Below are 17,021 nucleotides of genomic sequence, written 5' to 3'. Positions count from 1 at the left end.
GAATCTAGAGCATAGGAAGAGAAAATAATCCTGTTTGATCTCGCAAGTGTAGTTCTTCAGATGATCTTTCAATTAGGTAAAAGCACCCTATATCTGTGCGCTACACACCACGCACATAGCCAGTGCTTATAATATATAAATGATTTATTCCCATTATAAAACCCATTACTGCTCATCAATCCATCCCACTCGCAGACGCAGATAATTGCTTCATCTTTAAAGCGCTTCTTCTTGTACACACGACATGTTTAGACCACACTGTGTAATTTGTTGCCGGTGTGGCGACTTCTGAAGTGTAGCTTCTTCTCAAGTGCAAATTAGGATGTTTTTCTTCTTCTTATTTGCATCCACTAAAAAGATTTTCTCAAAACGTAAGATTACAGATAGTGGAAGTTACCTTAATAAACGCCTAAAATATAGACTAGAAAATGTGTAATGTAAGGCACATTTCACTTAAAATGGAGCAAATATGCAGCATCTTCTATAGTAAGGGCTCAAAGTTTTCAGGTTGGAAGGTGAGGAGGCGTGAGAGAATGAAATGGTGAATACGTGCTACAAGGGACTATCACAGAAAAGAAGGAAAACTGCAACTTAAAAAGACCGAGGCCCTAATAAAATGTTTATGGCTTCCCCAAATCATCCAAATGTGCTTATGGATTGTGTCGTTTGTTCAATGAATCCTCATCTATGCTCATAATTATTAAAGTTGATTATTACATTTCTAAGTAAAGTTAATGAAAATAGCAGAAAGAAGAAGGGGGGAAATTACCTGCTTTAATATTAGGCTATGTCCACACGTACACGGGTATTTTTGAAAACGGAGATTTTCCGTTTTCGTTTTAAAAAATAATCCCGTCCACATGTAAAGGCAGAAATGAAAGAAAACGCTGCTAGGAACATGCCAAAGCAGCAGGTGGCGCTATATTCCTAACCGTGCAGAAATGTTGGCCAATCAGAAGTCTAGAAGACTCGGTGGGAAAAAGTAAACAAAGCTGGGGCATAGAAGCAGAACCGAGTTTTATGTGTGGAGGGACAGTAACTGTGTGTGTATATGTAAGCATTTAAACACTGCAGAGAGAACAATTAACAGTAACAGTATTGTAGAAATTCATTTCACCGAAACAATAACGTGGCGCACAGTGTGACGTCAAAAAAGGCGCACACCTTTGACGCTGCGTTTTCTCCGTGTTTCTCGTCCACACGTAAATGCAAAAACGGAGCGAAAACGCTGTTTACGTGTGGACGAAAGGTGCAAACGCATAGAAAAATCTGCGTTTTCAAAAATACCCGGGTACGTGTGGACGTAGCCTTAGATTTTTCCTCTTTTTTGTTTTTTCCGTGCAGGTCTCATCTGCTAGCACAAACCGTATAACCCACTGTTCAGTGTAAGCGCCACAGTTCTTCATCACCCACCAAACACGATAAGCAGGACGGAGGACTAATGGAAAATTATCAGGCAGCTAAAAGCGTTTTTTTGTGACACATCCAGCCCAAAACATACAACAAACCCAAAACAGTTTCAAGTTCATACATTTGAATCAGCTCAGAAAGAACAAATAAAACAAGCTGGATTGGAAGTGATGAAACACCATGCCTCCTGTTAGACTTCTGGTCAACCAATTAGAAGGGGAAACTCGGACGCTTGCAGAGTGACCTTTGTGCCAAAACAAAATGACTCTGCACAATCTTCTTTTTGATGAGTGGCGACAATCAGCAACACAAAAGCACAGAGAAGCCCTGCTTAAAGAAATGCTCATTTTTCTCCCTCGTGCTGAGAAACTCCATTTACGCTAAATAACTAAAAATCAAACACGTGTTTCTCACAAACCGAATTCACAGCAGACGTGAGGTGAAAAAGATGCATTCCTCTCATATTCGAGTCTAAAGAACAGTGGACACGACAGACACAGTCGACGCATTAAACAGTTTTCCAGCCGCAGCTTATACACAGCGGCTAATGTTTTAAGATTACAGCACTACCCATTAGTGCACACACACACACAAACACACAAACACTTTGGGGAGTTATGCAACTGAGCAGGTATGAGAAAGATTGCTGGGACTACAGTGCAGAACTACAGCAGGAGTTCTGAGGGGAAGCTAAGAGTCAGGGTAGGAGTTTAGTATTAGGCTACGTTCACACTGCAGGTCTTGATGCTCAATTCCGATTTTTTGATCAAATCCGATTTTTTTTGTCTGCTCGTTCACACTACAAATAAAATGTGACAGCAAACGCGCTCTAGTGTGAACGCTCAAAGCGGCCGCATGCGCAAAAGAAGACGTCACACACAACGCGCTCTGTTTAGACCCAGAGCAACAGTATTGTTTGACTGATGGCCTTAATATAAAGACTTCGGACTTTACGTTTCCCAATTTTTGCTTTAAGTTATTTTGTTATTTACATAATAATGTAAATAACAAAATAATGATCCTTATTGCTGTTTTAGAGGAGCGGTGCTTCAAAGGATAGTTGCAGATTTCTGTCAGAATCTGCAGATTATGCAGATACAAATAAAATGTTCACGTTTCTCCAACGCTGTCTTCCCAACAGCTTCACTGACATCTACACTGGATGGCCAGGAAGCGTTTGCGATGTCTTCTCTGGCGCTGATAATTGTGTCTGTCTTGTGTCAGTGACGTAAAAGACGGATTTAATGCGTCCGTTCAAACAGCAGTCGCTTTCTAAAACATCAGATATGTATCGGATTCAGCACCACATACGAAAGTGACCCAGATCGGATTTGAAAATATCGGATTTGTGCCGTTCACACTGTCAGACCATGATCAGATATGGGTCGCATAGGGTCAAAAAAATCGGATTTGATGCGCTTTCGCCTGCAGTGTGAACGTAGCCTTAGTCAAACCAGGGTGGGTTACAGGTTACACATGTGTGTGTGGTCGGCAGGTGTCTGAGGCTCCAATGTGCAAGATCAGAACATGACTAGATGAGATGAGGTGACTCAAAAGTGTCACAAACGCGACATCTGTAAACTTTAAATGTAATGTGACAGTTGACAATAAAACATAGAAATAAGACACAGATTTTTTTTTTTTTTTAATATCTTTCTTGACATATAAGGCTGGGATTTCTTCTCTCTTACTGTTAAAATTAGGAAAGCCAAAGCTCTTTCAGTTCATCTACAAACTGCGTTGCTTCAAACATGTTTTCCTTCCAGCTAATGGTGTAAAAGAGGACAACTGACAAAGATCGATTTAGAAAGTTATACTAGAAATGAAAATAGAGACCCTGTGCGTGCAATATTACGAATCTCACATGTACCGATTAAAAGGAGATGCTTTACTGAAAAAAGTTAGTCTAAAACAAATACAGACAATCTGTTTTACAGTTGTCCTGTATGTCTCCCATAAAAATAACACTGAATATATCGATGTAGGAATATGAGAATCAGTGCATTGGTGGTTTTGTTCTTCTCATGAACAGAATATCCAATGTTCCCAGCCTTTAAGTAGAACTCAGCTGGCCTGCTGCTACTCGCCAGGATTTTATTTGATGAACAGTATATTATTCTATGTGCTAAATGAAACATTTTAATGAATATGCAACAGAAGACCAGAACTTTAATGTGCTGGAGATATCCACAGCAAAAGCATGAATGCATACTGCTGCTCTAATATCACTCTTTGCAGTGCGTCGCCGTTTGCATCAGTGCTGCGCCAAACAGTCTACGTGCAGCAGAGTGACAAATAAAAGTTACTTATTAATTCATTCATTCATCATTCATAAGTTTATAAAGATCAAAGACAATCTTAAGAGAACAGCACGAGGCCAAGTGTCTGATCTCCGTTTGATGTAAAGAGTGTCTGAACTACAAACCCAGTAAAGGAGAAAGCGAGGGGAGGGAGGGTAAAGGAGGAGAGCACCGCAGTGGCTTAAAGCCAGCCAGCCAATCACGGCGGATATGAGGGGTACAAAGCTCAAGTGGTAACAGGGAGGAGGAAGGACAGATTGGGTTAGCCATTAGGTTAGTTTTAAAGCGACAGATGTGAAATACATACCGCCCAGATGCAAGTCCAGGATTTCACTGTAATTAGAATCTCCCCAATAGTCTACAACGACAGGGATATATTAGAGATAGGAGTTACTTCACACAGCCCCAAACTAGGCACACAAACACGCACACACTGAAATCTCCAACAAAAGCAAGTCATGCATGTTCTCTGAAACATACAGACACACACAGAGTCCATCAGTACTCACCACAATTCAAATGCAGTCTTTTTGTGCAACACAATATTTCCAATGATGATAATAAAAGACTGCTGCATAGATTTGGTGCGTTGCCGTTTGCTGGGTTATTCTGCATATTTGCTCTGTTGTGTGTGTGTGTGTGTGTCGACGTGTTGAGGAAATTGCTTCATTTTTATGTGTATTGATTAGGGCTGCCACGATTAGTTGACTAGTCACGATTACGTCGACTATCAAAATCGTCGACGACTAATTTAATAGTCGACACGTCGTTTGAAGCTTTGTAAGATCCTGAAAGACGCAGGAATAAGTGGTAGGATTTAAGAGTGTAATAACGGACTGAGACAGAAGATGGCAGCACTGCATGTACAAGGATGCCAGCTGCCGTTAAACCCCGAAGAAGAAGAAGCTCCGTCCCAGAATTCATAGCGCAGCCCAGCTCAGTTTCCAACAATGGCAGCAGCTTGTTAGTTTTAATATTACTCTTTTTATTCTTTCTGGGTCACAAAATAAACGTTTAACATATTTTCAGGCGAGAATGTAGCTGTGTAAACCTCAAATATCTGCTCAGTTTATCAAGACACCACATATTTTCAAAAGCGCTCCGACGTTTTCGGAGACGTCTGTTACCCACTAGCTCGATAGCTAGCCGGGGGCTAGGCTAACTAGAGCCGTGAGAACACCGGACTCCCGGCAAATCGTTTTCAAACCCACCACCGTCTTTCACTACTCAGGTTAAATATATATAAGTCACTTAGATAACTTAAAAATGTTATTGTTTGGCTTTTTTTTAGTATTTTATTTGTTCCTGAGTAAATCGGTTTGGCTGAGATTAAAGTTATAGTTTTTACACAGCTGAATAAACGTCAAGCAGACAGCTGATTATCAGAAGTGTGAGATGCTCGAGAATATACTCCGGTGTCCTGTTATATTTTAGATAGCAAGGAGTTTATTAAACTTCACTGAAACAATCTGCAAATTTCATTAAAATTTAATAAACTATCATCTTGTCTTTATTTTTAGTTAGCACATACCTTAAACACTTCAAGCTGTAAGCTAATGATAGTTATATAAGAGCAGATGCTGCTGGTGCAATAAGCTGCAGTTGTACGTCCAATGGATGATGATCTGATTAGTGACTAATCGCAAAAATAATCGGTGACTAGTCGACTATCAAAATAATCGTTTGTGGCAGCCCTAGTATTGATTTGAGCAGAAAAGAAGAACTAGCTCTCCACTTATGTTAAATACAATTAAATCTACGTGTGCTGAGATCTTTGGGTGGAGCAGATAAGCTGGAAGCAGAGCAGGATTGCTGTTATGCAGCATTATCCCAATGCAGCAAAAAAAAAAAAAGTAAATTGAAAAAAAAAAAGATAAGACAAGATCTCAAGAAATATCTGTATCAAGTCATCCAACCACAGCAAATATTTGCAGAAATGATTCCAATAACAAAGTTGTCAGGCTGCAAACCAATCCGAATTTGATTTCTTACATTCTGATTGCATTTAGAAAATCTAACGTGATCCGAGTATTGACTGGAGAGGCATTGAGAGACACGAAACACATCCAGAATGAGCAGACACCAATCTATGTCGGGGAGGGGGACACACGCATTCTCCTCGTTCGCATGCAGCTCGGACTGATGATGGCAGACACGTTATGGACGAACACATATCGACATGTTCGGAGATGGAGAACTGTTTGGTGTGTCACCACAGATGGACCCTACGTAACAGTTTCATGTGTGATTCATTAAAAGGAAAGGGAGAAAGAAAATTAAGAAAACTACAGTAAAATCTAATACCTGATCTTCTTTTGTGCTGTTTGGGTAATGTACAAGTACCTTTATACAATCCTTTAAGAGAGTAGAGTATTAACACGTTAAAACATACTCAGACAGCAAACTGCATAAACAGCGGATGGTAAAGTAAAACAGTCATTTGGTCGGCGACTGAAATTAATGCTCCGTGTGTCTAGATGCATGCATTTGCATGATTAAAGTTTTCATTTCATTCCATTAACTTCACCATAAAGTGCACTAGGCTGGAATATCATTTCAGGGCTGCAACGTCGACCTTCGTACTTTATCCTCATGCAAATCTACATCATGTAAATATTATATTATTACTACTGAGCACAATTCGCGCTTAGAAAAAATTGCGCTGCTCTCGAAGAAATTATTTAGTTCTCATTTCGGAAGTACATCGTCTGTGATAGTCCCTTGTCGGAAACAATTCGGGATTATTACTTTGGAGAAATAAATGTGTTTTTCCTGCATACGAAATCATGTGCTGAATTATGCTTCGGCACAAGTGAATAAATGGTAAACGCACACGCATTTCAGCACAATCGAATGAGCGCAGAGGGACAGGTTTGCTGAGTTACGTAACCCTGGCGGTTGTTATTACTATTCCCTTTGGAGCTCTAGAAAACTCTGAACTCATACTGCGTAAAGATAAAAACGTGGCCTCTGGTGAGCAGCTTTTATGACCAAGATCTTACGTCAAATTTATGGCAAAGTACTTGTAAAACATTAACAAGTGAGGCGTCTAATACGCGATATTAAAAATGCACCGCGCGCATAGGAAGCCAAACTGAATGAAAAAAATCGATATATGTAAGTATGACTGACGAGTTATTACCTGCTTCTCCTCTCAAAGCTTTCTCCACAGCTACGCCCCTCTCTTCCAGCTGCCTCTGCTTCTCCTCCACCTGCTCCAACTGCCTCTGGATGATCTAAGGAGACGATCGGCAGCAGAGGCACATCAGTATCATAAATGCACAGGGTGATAACTAACTAACAGTAATTAGAAATCCCCCCTAAACCCACACGGGGAACGCTCAGTCGATGCGGCTGTTTACTCTGTTGAAATAAAAATGTCAGAAGTGGCGACGACAACTATATTTAACGCCTACAGCCACATGGGACAAACCCCAAGAAAACGTGCAGATTTCAGTCGCTTGTCATCTTCTCTGTGTCTTGATTTATAACTGGACTCATTCTTAGAAAAATAAGTTGTTGTTTTTTTGTTTTAATTTGAAACTTTTGATGCTTTATAGCACACAACAAATTGTGTGAAAATGTTTTTTCCCCCCTCTCGAATCTCCTGTAACAGCTTCTGTCAGGTGTTGGGTTTATCTGTGCCACACAGAATTGGGAGCTGAAATAGAAGAAGTCCTGTGGGGTCCTGCAAATAGCCAGTAAAGGGAAGCAAAACTGAGGCGAGTAAATGACAGCTCCAGGAGAAAAGAGAGCTTAGTGCTGAGTCAGGGGGACGGAGTCTGACTGCAGTTACAACATCAATCACAATGGATGAATCTGGCCTCGGCTCAAAAAGCACCAGGGGAACTTTTTAAAATTAGAGGAAGAACGCAGGAAACTGAATTCCCAAATTAAATTAGAAAAGAAGTCTTTATGGGGGCGACCGTGGCTCAGGGGGTTGGGAAGTGTATCTGTAACCGGAAGGTCGCCGGTTCGATCCCCGGGCTCTCTGTCCTGGTCGTTGTGTCCTTGGGCAAGACACTTCACCTGCCGCCTACTGGTGTTGGCCAGAGGGGCCGATGGCGCGATATGGCAGCCTCACTTCTGTCAGTCTGCCCCAGGGCAGCTGTGGCTACAACCGTAGCTGCCTCCACCAGTGTGAGAGTGAATGAATACCTGGGCTCTGTGGAGCCGCTTCAGTTCCTCCTGCTTGGCCTGTCGTCGTGCAGCTTTTTGGACTCTACGCGTCAGCTTGGCATTAAGCTCTTCCTCCGTGTAGGTTTTCTGTGTGGAATAACAAAACGCAAATCAGAAAAGTCTCATCCACAAGGTCCTAATGTGTGTAGGTGGCTCCATGAGGTGCTGAGCGCTCAGACTAGCTGAGGGGAACTTTCTGGATCTTCTAACAGGGCGAGGAGATAACAGGAAAGTGGCTAATGCTATTTAAAGCTTCATCGGTCATCTACGGGACTCTCAGGGGCTAGAAAAGTTATGCACACAGTGTGAAACATACTTCGTATAAACTTTGCTGCAAGCTCTGTTATAATCCTCCACAATAGATAATACATATGTGACAAAAAACAGATGTTTCCGCTGTAAGGATGAGCATTTAAGCTAGCGCAAAACGGCAGAAAGAGAAAACAGTACTGAGTGAAAACATGTGAAAAGGTCCTCCAGTAGCCACGCTGGAGTAAATACAGTGCCGCAGTGACAGATTGATCTCATACCAGTCACAGAGGAACAGCCTGGGGTGTCAACAGATGCAGAGGTATCACGGTGACCAGAAAAGAGAGCGCTATTGGAAACGTCGTGTTATAACAGAGCGGATATTCAGCAGTGAGCGAGCGAGCGTTGCTGTCCAACTGTCGCATGCATCCAGACAGAACAACGATTAGCTTTAGGCCAGGCCTACGCAGCGTGTTATGGAAGTAAACTGGCACGTGTGCAGGAAGGCGAGACGGGGTGCAGGAGGGTTATCAGCGGGAATGTATGTGATACTACCTTTGTGGCATACGATCTCTTGAACGCCAGTGCGTGAGGGACATAAACAGACTTGGGGCAGACGAAACATAAAAGGGAGGAAACAAACATGATACAGATGATATGATTAAATGGGTTAATGATTATGTTAAATAAACAAAAATTAAATAAACAGAACAGTGAGTCACAGTCTAGTTGGTACAATCGAAACAGGCAACGTTAATATCACAAAAAAAGACAAAGTGGAATGAAATAGTTAAACATCTACATTAACTACAAAATTGTGACACTAATCAAGAAACTCAAGTGTAAAATGTTTTATGATGAGATGTTGTGTCCAATACTACAACTATGTAGTAGTTGTGTCTTGTCTAGTATTCACAGATCTGAAAGGGATGGGGACAAAAAAAAAAAAGAGAGACTACTCTATAGATTTCCCAGGGGCTCTCACTGAATCACACATGGCTGAGAGGCATGATACAACTTAAAACTCCTGTTACTGTAGCCGTGTGAAGTCTGAAGTGAATAATTCAGATCAATGATCAGAAAACGACATTCATCATACGACAACGAGCCACAACATCAAAACCACAGACGGGTGAAGCGGTTAGCACCGCAGCATAGACGCCATGATACAAAGCAACGTCCTGCAGGTTTTAGATCTCACCCTGGGTCAACACACCTGAATCAAATGATGAGTTCATTCCCAGCCTCTGGAGAACTTTAAGACATGTTGAGGAGCTAATTTAGCCGTTTAAATCAGCTGTGTTGGATCAAGGACATCTAAAACCTGCAGGACACCGGCCCTCAGGTCTGGTGTCCTGAAACTTTTCCATGTGTCCTGGTTGCAACCAGTGTTGGTCAAGTTACTTAAAAAAAGTAATCAGTAACTAATTACTGATTACTTCCCCAAAAAAGTAATCCTGTTACTTTACTGATTACTTATTTTCAAAAGTAATTAATTACTTAGTTACTTAGTTACTTTTTAAAAACACGATTTACAACCTGAATAGGTGATAAAGTGATAGATCTTTCAGCCCAATTCTACTTTTTCTACATAATCATCATACAAAATGTAATCAAATGGAAAAGTCTCTTTTTAAAACTTGTTTTATTAGTTTTAATCTTTTAACTTTATGCATCAAGCAAAAATTTAATTATCTGCAACATTCTCTGACTGGAAGAAATTTGTTTAACATTTAAACCTATTTTCTGCACATTCCAGCACATAAAATAAAATAGTTTTTGTGTGTTTACACTCAGTCTTTCAAATAGATGCAAGTAAAACACAGCAGAAAATAAATAAAGTCAAAGACTAGCGGTCCTGTTGCTCTATTTTCACCTGTAAAGCAGGAGTGGGGTAGGCGGAGGTTTACCCTGGTGCAGGTGTGCCGCGGTCAGTGGAAGAATCCGCGAGTTTCTCTGTGAGTTTCCCATTACGTCGTAGCTACTCGGTGCTTGTTTGGAAGTTTAAGGGTTTTTTTCGCTGTAAAAAGAAGTTTTCTTCCCACGCACAACGGACACTAATGTTTTTGTCACTTTTTATGGAATCAAACTCAAAGTAAGGTCAGTACTTCCACGCTTTAAACGCTGCACGCTCATACTCTCTCTGCACTCGATATATGATCCATTGTTGATCTGCACACAGCTGTTGTCACAAACGTTGCACTCGCTTACGTCACTGTCATGAGACATTCTCGCAAAAAAAAAAAATCACGGTTTTAGTAACGCAGTAACGCAGCGTTCCTACGGGAAAGTAACGGTAATCTAATTACCGTTTTTGAAATAATAATCCCTTACTTTACTCGTTACTTGAAAAAAAGTAATCAGATTACAGTAACGCGTTACTCCATCTCTGGTTACAACACACCTGCATACATTTTGTAGGTCATTAGCAAGACTCTATAGAGCTTGACTGCAAGCTCTTTTAGAAGTACATTTTTCCAAAAGCTTAAATTTACTTGAGTAGGGTGAGGAGTTGCCACCTCAGCATGCAGTCAAGTTCTATACTCTTGCTAATTTTATTCAGATGTGCTGCAACAGGGACACGTGGAAAAGTTTCAGGACACCGGCCCTCGAGGACTGCAGTTTGCGACCTCTGAACTAAACATTGCTGCAAACCAATCAGAGCAATGAAAGCGCTCCAGAGCAGATCCACAGAACCAAAAGGATTCACTGCCAATATCACGGTGGGCGACACAACAGGACACGCCCAGAAGTTCTGTGCCCGAGCCCCGAGTGGGGAAAATCGACGCGGGTGTCCACAGGCTTTAATGTTGTGGCTGATTTATGTACACGTTTCCAAAACATACACAAACAAAAGAGAACAGGAGCACATCTGAGCTTCATGCCTCTGGCCCTGAGCACGATTCTATCTATTTAAAACCACCAGAAACACACACAGACTCGGCAGCAGTGGCAAATATAATGCTGAATTTCAGCCATAAATGCAATGAGAGCAAATAGATTCCAATAAAAGAGCTCATGTTCTAAAATTTAAGGATTTGTCCCAAATATGTGCATAGTTCCAACGCGATTTATGCGTCCAGGATATTGAATTATTACTTTTAAAGAATTCACTTGCCCAGACCTTGAAAATATTTTTATCATAATTTGTTCTGAGACCTCCCAAGGTCAAAAAAAATATACACACTTTCTTTTATTCCAATAACTCTTTAAAAAGAGATGAAATGATATCAAATATTTATCTGGGGTTTGCTTGCAAAGCCACCGGCACCTTATATGAACTTTAACTAAAAGATTGGTGATACTAAATGGCATGATTCAGAAAGATGCCACTTTCTGAAATTCAAAATTATGTAACCCCTGCTGCACAATACCTCCTCGTCGTCTTTCTCCATTTCTCGCTTAACCTCCTTCTCCTGTCCCCTTTTTTTATGCCTCTCTTTCACCCCCCTTTTTTCCTTCAACTCCCTCCTCCTCTCCTTTTCCAGTTTCTCTTCCTTTATTGCCTCCTTCTGCATGCCTGACACTAGGTCAAAGATGTCCACATGCCTCTAGGAGTGGAAGAAATTATATAAAGAAAAACATTTTCGAGAGGAAGCAAAACAGAAACGGGTACAGCGGATGTCGGGATGATATGTATAGCCTTGCAAAGCCAGACTGCACGAGTTTCATTCACAACAGTTTGATTTTAAGTTGTGTTTTCATCTAATCAGATGAACCTGCATGAGTAAAATTAAAAGGTCCAAAAAGGCGGTTGTAAGGACCCCAGTCAACTCCGGTTGGCGTTGCAAGCCTGTGCATGCACGAATCCCTAAAGACAACCATGTGACATCTGTATTTGCTCACATCTGCTTTGGACTTCTGGGAGGATCTCTCCAGAACGTCGTCACAGGACAGGTCGGAATCTTCGGAGAAACTCAGGTTTCTCCGCGTTTTCACGTCTACTTCAAACGACAAAGACAACAATCAGCAATCAATAATTTCAGAACATGAAATGAGCTTTGGAAGAATAGTCTCACCCGAAGATCTTCCAGGAGGTGACGTCCTTCTCTTCCCAGAGTCCTGAGTAGTGGAGCTGGACGACGGTGTACTCGGGCACGACTTCTCATCCTTCTTCTTCTTGTCCTTCTTGTACCCCGAGAAGACAGCCTTCCACAGAGACTTGTGTTTCGGAGGCGTCTCGTCTGCGCCCGAGAGCCTGCTGCTGTCGTTCTTGGCTTTTTTCTCCTTCTTGTTTTTCCGCGGTGAGAAGAGGGAGCTTCGTTTCTTACTTTTACTTGTAGAGGAGCCGTCTGACGAAGCCACCGAGCTGTCCAGGCTCTTGTTGCTGCTAAAGAAACGCTCCGACAGGGCCTCGGACTTCTTTGACTCTAAAGCTTTCACAGCTGATGTCTTTGGAGATGACTTTTTACTTTTTCCAACAGCGTCTGGTGTTACATTCCAGGCCACTTTAGGTGAGGCGCCCTTTTCCCCATCGGACTCTTTCATTTTGCTCAACTGTTTGGCCATAGCTTCTTTTAGAGCCGGGCTCTTGATGGATTTTTCTCTGGCCCTTATCCTCTCCTCTGCAATCTCTCTGGCTTCTGGAGAGAACTGAGTTGCCCTCTGGGTCTTAGAGACTGGGTTGACTGGGATATTGGGTTTACCATTTTCCATTGCTAGCGCCAAATGAAGGGGAGGTTTTTCCCTGCTCGGCTTGCTCGTGGGCGGAGTGTAATACCTGTTCATGCTTGTGTCTGGTGTCCGGTCGTCGTAGCTCTCCTCCACATCGTCAGCGAAAGGAATCTCCTCCACCGTCTCCACAAACGACTTCCTCGTCTCTTGCGGCCGTGGCTTCTCCCTCTTCTTCTCCCTCATCACGACCACCGGGGGTGTTTCTGGAGCTGCCTGAGGTGAGGAGACCTTCCTGGGTGCTGGTTTGGGCACAGATACGGGGCTCAGCTGGGTCCTGGGTGCAGGAACAGGGGTAGTGGCTTTTGCTGGCTCTTTGGCATGCTCAGGAGGTTTTTCTGTTCCGTTGGTCCAGGACACCTGATGCCTCTGCTGCCTGAGCACGGCTGGAGACTGATTAGCAGGCACGGGTGGTGGCGGACTGGAAGGTGGCGTCAGCATAGCCGAGTCGGACGTGTTATAGCTGTCACTGTTTACCGTCTGGCTTGTGGCCACACTTCCATTCAAGCCCAAGCCTGAGCTGCTGCTGATGTCTCTTTTATCGGAGCCATCGCTCTTGGGCTCAACAGGAGCGATAGGAGTGATGACCTGACCCTCGAGGGTGATATTGAGTCTGCGAATGACAGCCCGGCCAGTGAAGGCAGGCTTCTGTTCCCCGGTCACGTCTGGCGTTTGTGTCTTAGCGAAGTTGGAGTCCTGAGTTGGAGTCTTAACGACACTCCTTTCTAAGATTTTACTGCTGCGGTCCAAAGGCGACAGACCGAGGCTCTTTCTTATCTCAGCGCTCTTCAACCAGAACTCCTCAATGATATCCGTCTTTTTAGACGGCGTCTCTTCTGTTGAGGTATTTGAAGGCTCTGGCGTGGCCGTGTTGGTTTTAGCCAAGGGTGTTGAAGTGACTGCAGGGACGGGCTGAGTTCTGACGGGAGAATCGGAGGCGAGGGGCGACGAGGGTTCGTGGCAGGGCAACGGCTGGGCGCAGATCGGGGAGAGGGGGTTTCCTGTGAGAGGGCAAATGGAGCGGTGAGGAAAGACGGGAGATTTAGGTCCTTCAGTTTCGGGCAGGGGTGTAGGCTGCGAGCAAATTGGTGAGGTCACTGGTGACTTGAGAGGTGACTGACTGGGTGGCTGTAGTGGAGAGGCAGCAGGTGGTTTGGTGGGTGAAAGAGGAGGAGATGAAGCAGAAGTTGGGGTTTTAACTGGTGTAGAAGCAGCAGCATTAGTAGGTGAGGGAACAGGAGACAACTGCTGGACAGGAGCAGGTGAAGGGCACGGTGGGCTCCTGGAAGTTGGAGATGGAGTCGTCTTTTCTGGCTTTGTTTCCTCAGGTATGAAAGGATCAGGAAAAAAGCGGAGACCAGGAGATTTTACTGGACTTATCTACAAAACAAAACAAACAACAGAGGAGTTTAGGATTCAGGTAAAAGCCATTAATCGCTTTGAACTTCTGAAGCATCGTCTCACCTGGGCTTCAGGTTCTGGGGACGGTTTAAGCGGAAAAAGAACGATATCGTCCTTCTGCAGCAGGCTGATGCTGGATGCTTCTGAATTCACAAAAGGGAGAAGAAAAAGCTCGTTGCCTTTGATTTGTGGAAAACATATCTGCGTGAGCGTGTGGAGAAACGTTTTGTGACGTGTACCGATGCTGGAAGCTGTTGCCAAGCTTTCCGATTTCCTGTCTTCCTCGGGAAGCGCTTCGTCGTGCTCCGACTGGTGCAAACGAGCCTCGGCTTCAGCATCCGAAGGGATGTCGTCTGGAATTTAAACATCATCAAATATTTCATTATTACACAGCTTTAATTATGTGAGTCGTTTCATTTTGATGAAGAGAGTTCTTTGTAAACAAAAATGCTATTTTCCACATGTTAAACACTTGATGGATTCATTACTATTTGTAATGTTTTGACTGTTTACCCTGATCCATCTCTGTGCCGGGCTCCATATCTGCACTGTCTGCTTCTGCTTCGAGTGCTTCATCTTCGCAGGGCTCTGACATGACAAAAAGGGAAATAAATTAGTCGTTGGAATATTATTATCGTGTCTTTAGACAATAACTGTGAGAACTTTGTCCTGTTTAAAAGTAGCTTGAATGAATCTTCTCAGAAATCCTGACAGTGAGGTGGAAAGCTATCAATTTGGAAAAGCCAAATACAAAAATTAAAGGTCGGAAAAAAGGTGAGTAGATTTTAAAAATCAAAATCTATTTTTCTTCAGACAGCATTTGGAAAGAGTTTGGGCAAAAAAAAAATCTTTTGCATACAAATCAAACAGTCCAAGTCTTCTAATACAAACAAAGGAGCAGCTAGGCTGCAGCTACATGCAGCAACTTTAAATTAGTAAGCTGAAAATATTTGATCCAAGCAGAAGCACAACCAGAATGTTACTGGTTAAACTGTGGTTAGCGAGCAAAACTGGGAGGGGGCAGTTTATCCATGCAGTTTATATATCAGCTTTAACTACTAGGTGAGCGATCTTCCGAGTGCACGGGCACATAAACTACTAAAAGAACTTTGTAATTGGTCTGATCTCTGCTGCAGGTCTTTGCTGGGCCTTTAACCCTGAACTCAAGGCTTATACGAGACTTCAAACAGAGGTGCAGGACTCTCATTCAATTCATTCAAGCTCTTAATCAGCTGATAATGTACTTCAACACCCACATTCTGTGAACTTAATGCAAGTACAAGTGCCATTAAGAGGCGAGCTCCCAAAGCTGTGGTGCCTTGTGGTTTCAAAGCTTGATAACTCACTCCCCGGAATATATTACTTTACAGCATAACACACAGAGCGAGTGCAAAGGAAAATACATCTTTTGAAAATTAGAAGAGTAGAATGTGAGGTTTGGTTACAAAAGGTGAAACACAAGTGCTGATCTGAACCCAGGAGAGAAAAACACTTGAGCGACAGCCTTACAGCAGGCATGCTTGTGAGTTTACTGGTCTCTGCATGTGTTTGTGCATGCTCCATGAAAAGAGGCCAGCCCAGCTGATAGACAGAATAGGAGTCTAAGACGGGATGTCGGGATCCCTTTCGAGTCTGTGCTACCTCCAGACAGGGACTCCAACCAGACTCTCACTGCCTCGTGTCGGGCGGACGTGTGGGCAGGGGCTACACTCAAACCAGAAGATACAGAACGACGAGGGATAGATGGCGGGGAAATAACAGTAAAGCAATTAGACACATGAGAAACAACATGGGAGAACACAAAAGAACAAAAGAGAATCAAATCAAAGGAACTGAGGAGAGGGTTAAATGGCGCACTGGGATGCGTTTGGAGAGCGTTATATTCGCCCCAGAGGAACAACAGCGACTCTGGATGACACAAAATTAGACATTCCGAGAAATAAAGCAATGTTACACAAATGTACAAATCGGAGGTAATTCAAAACAACAAGCTGGGGTCCACCTGTGGCAGACACAGACAAACAGGACAGCAGCAGCAGCCACACTTGCAAAATGAGACAGCCTGATCCTGAACATGGCGAGACCCACGGCCTTCCCAGGCGTATAGGCCCCCGGGTGGGTTACCTGCAGAGGAGGGCTGCGTGAGCTCAGAGGGCTGCGAGAGTTGGGAGGCTGAGGCCAGCTGGCCATCATCCTTGTCTCCCTCAGACTCCAGATGTGCTCTCAAACCTGGAATGGCGCTGGGATCCACAGGCTGCAGGACTTGTCGGATGTGGAGATTCCTCGCTAAATGTAAGTGTTGCGATTTTGTATTTTTTGCGTAGCGTAAAGTTGTGTGAGTTAGGAGAGGAAGATAAAGAGAGATGAGGGTAGTTGTGGAAGAAAGGAAGGGAAAAACAGGGCAAAATGGAAGAGAAAAGGCAGAGAGACAGTTATACAGTGACAACGGGAAAAAATCATCAAAGAGAAACGAAGGGAGGCTGCATGCAATACACTGCAAAAACCATAAAAGTAAGCTTCAAGGGTACAAAGCTTGGAAAATAAAATAATAACACATTTGTTAAATATAACAGTTCCGTCACACAGCTGTAAAACATAACTGCAGCGCCGTGGGGGAAATAATCAGATCAGATTCATCAGATTAGTATTTTAATGCCACTCCAGAGGTTTGAGACAGAAGGTTAGATGGAACGGGACTGACAATGAAAAGGGAAACACTGATGAACACAAAACTCACATAAAAACACAACAAACCAAACCATAAAGAAGCCAAAGGAACACTTCTTCTAGAAATTATTAAAAATTAAACCC

General features: G+C 43.0%; 1 protein-coding gene and 1 long non-coding RNA gene across 4 annotated transcripts in view; one reads left to right on the top strand and one right to left on the bottom strand.

Moving 5' to 3' along the window:
- The window catches only part of mical3a (microtubule associated monooxygenase, calponin and LIM domain containing 3a), a 98,450-nt gene that overhangs the window by 9,231 nt on the left and 72,198 nt on the right, over window positions 1-17,021 (bottom strand). The window contains exons 35-47 of one of the 3 annotated variants that reach the window (XM_085165057.1): window positions 16,335-16,496; window positions 15,852-15,914; window positions 14,724-14,798; window positions 14,450-14,563; window positions 14,274-14,353; window positions 12,158-14,189; window positions 11,985-12,082; window positions 11,513-11,689; window positions 8,694-8,744; window positions 7,869-7,976; window positions 6,853-6,946; window positions 6,015-6,065; window positions 4,018-4,068 (exon numbers count right to left, since the gene is read on the bottom strand). In XM_085165057.1, coding sequence (XP_085021183.1) covers window positions 4,018-4,068; window positions 6,015-6,065; window positions 6,853-6,946; window positions 7,869-7,976; window positions 8,694-8,744; window positions 11,513-11,689; window positions 11,985-12,082; window positions 12,158-14,189; window positions 14,274-14,353; window positions 14,450-14,563; window positions 14,724-14,798; window positions 15,852-15,914; window positions 16,335-16,496 — 3,156 coding nt within the window. The remainder of the gene's footprint in view (window positions 1-4,017; window positions 4,069-6,014; window positions 6,066-6,852; window positions 6,947-7,868; window positions 7,977-8,693; window positions 8,745-11,512; window positions 11,690-11,984; window positions 12,083-12,157; window positions 14,190-14,273; window positions 14,354-14,449; window positions 14,564-14,723; window positions 14,799-15,851; window positions 15,915-16,334; window positions 16,497-17,021) is intronic. The other 2 variants (XM_085165058.1, XM_085165059.1) reach the window with 2 other exon arrangements.
- The window catches only part of LOC146515877 (uncharacterized), a 331,877-nt gene that overhangs the window by 268,744 nt on the left and 46,112 nt on the right, over window positions 1-17,021 (top strand). The window lies entirely within an intron of this gene.

This window comes from Neolamprologus multifasciatus, chromosome 7, assembly GCF_963576455.1.
Source record: "Neolamprologus multifasciatus chromosome 7, fNeoMul1.2, whole genome shotgun sequence".
NCBI lineage: Eukaryota > Metazoa > Chordata > Actinopteri > Cichliformes > Cichlidae > Neolamprologus > Neolamprologus multifasciatus.
This window is presented reverse-complemented; position numbering and strand designations above follow the sequence as displayed.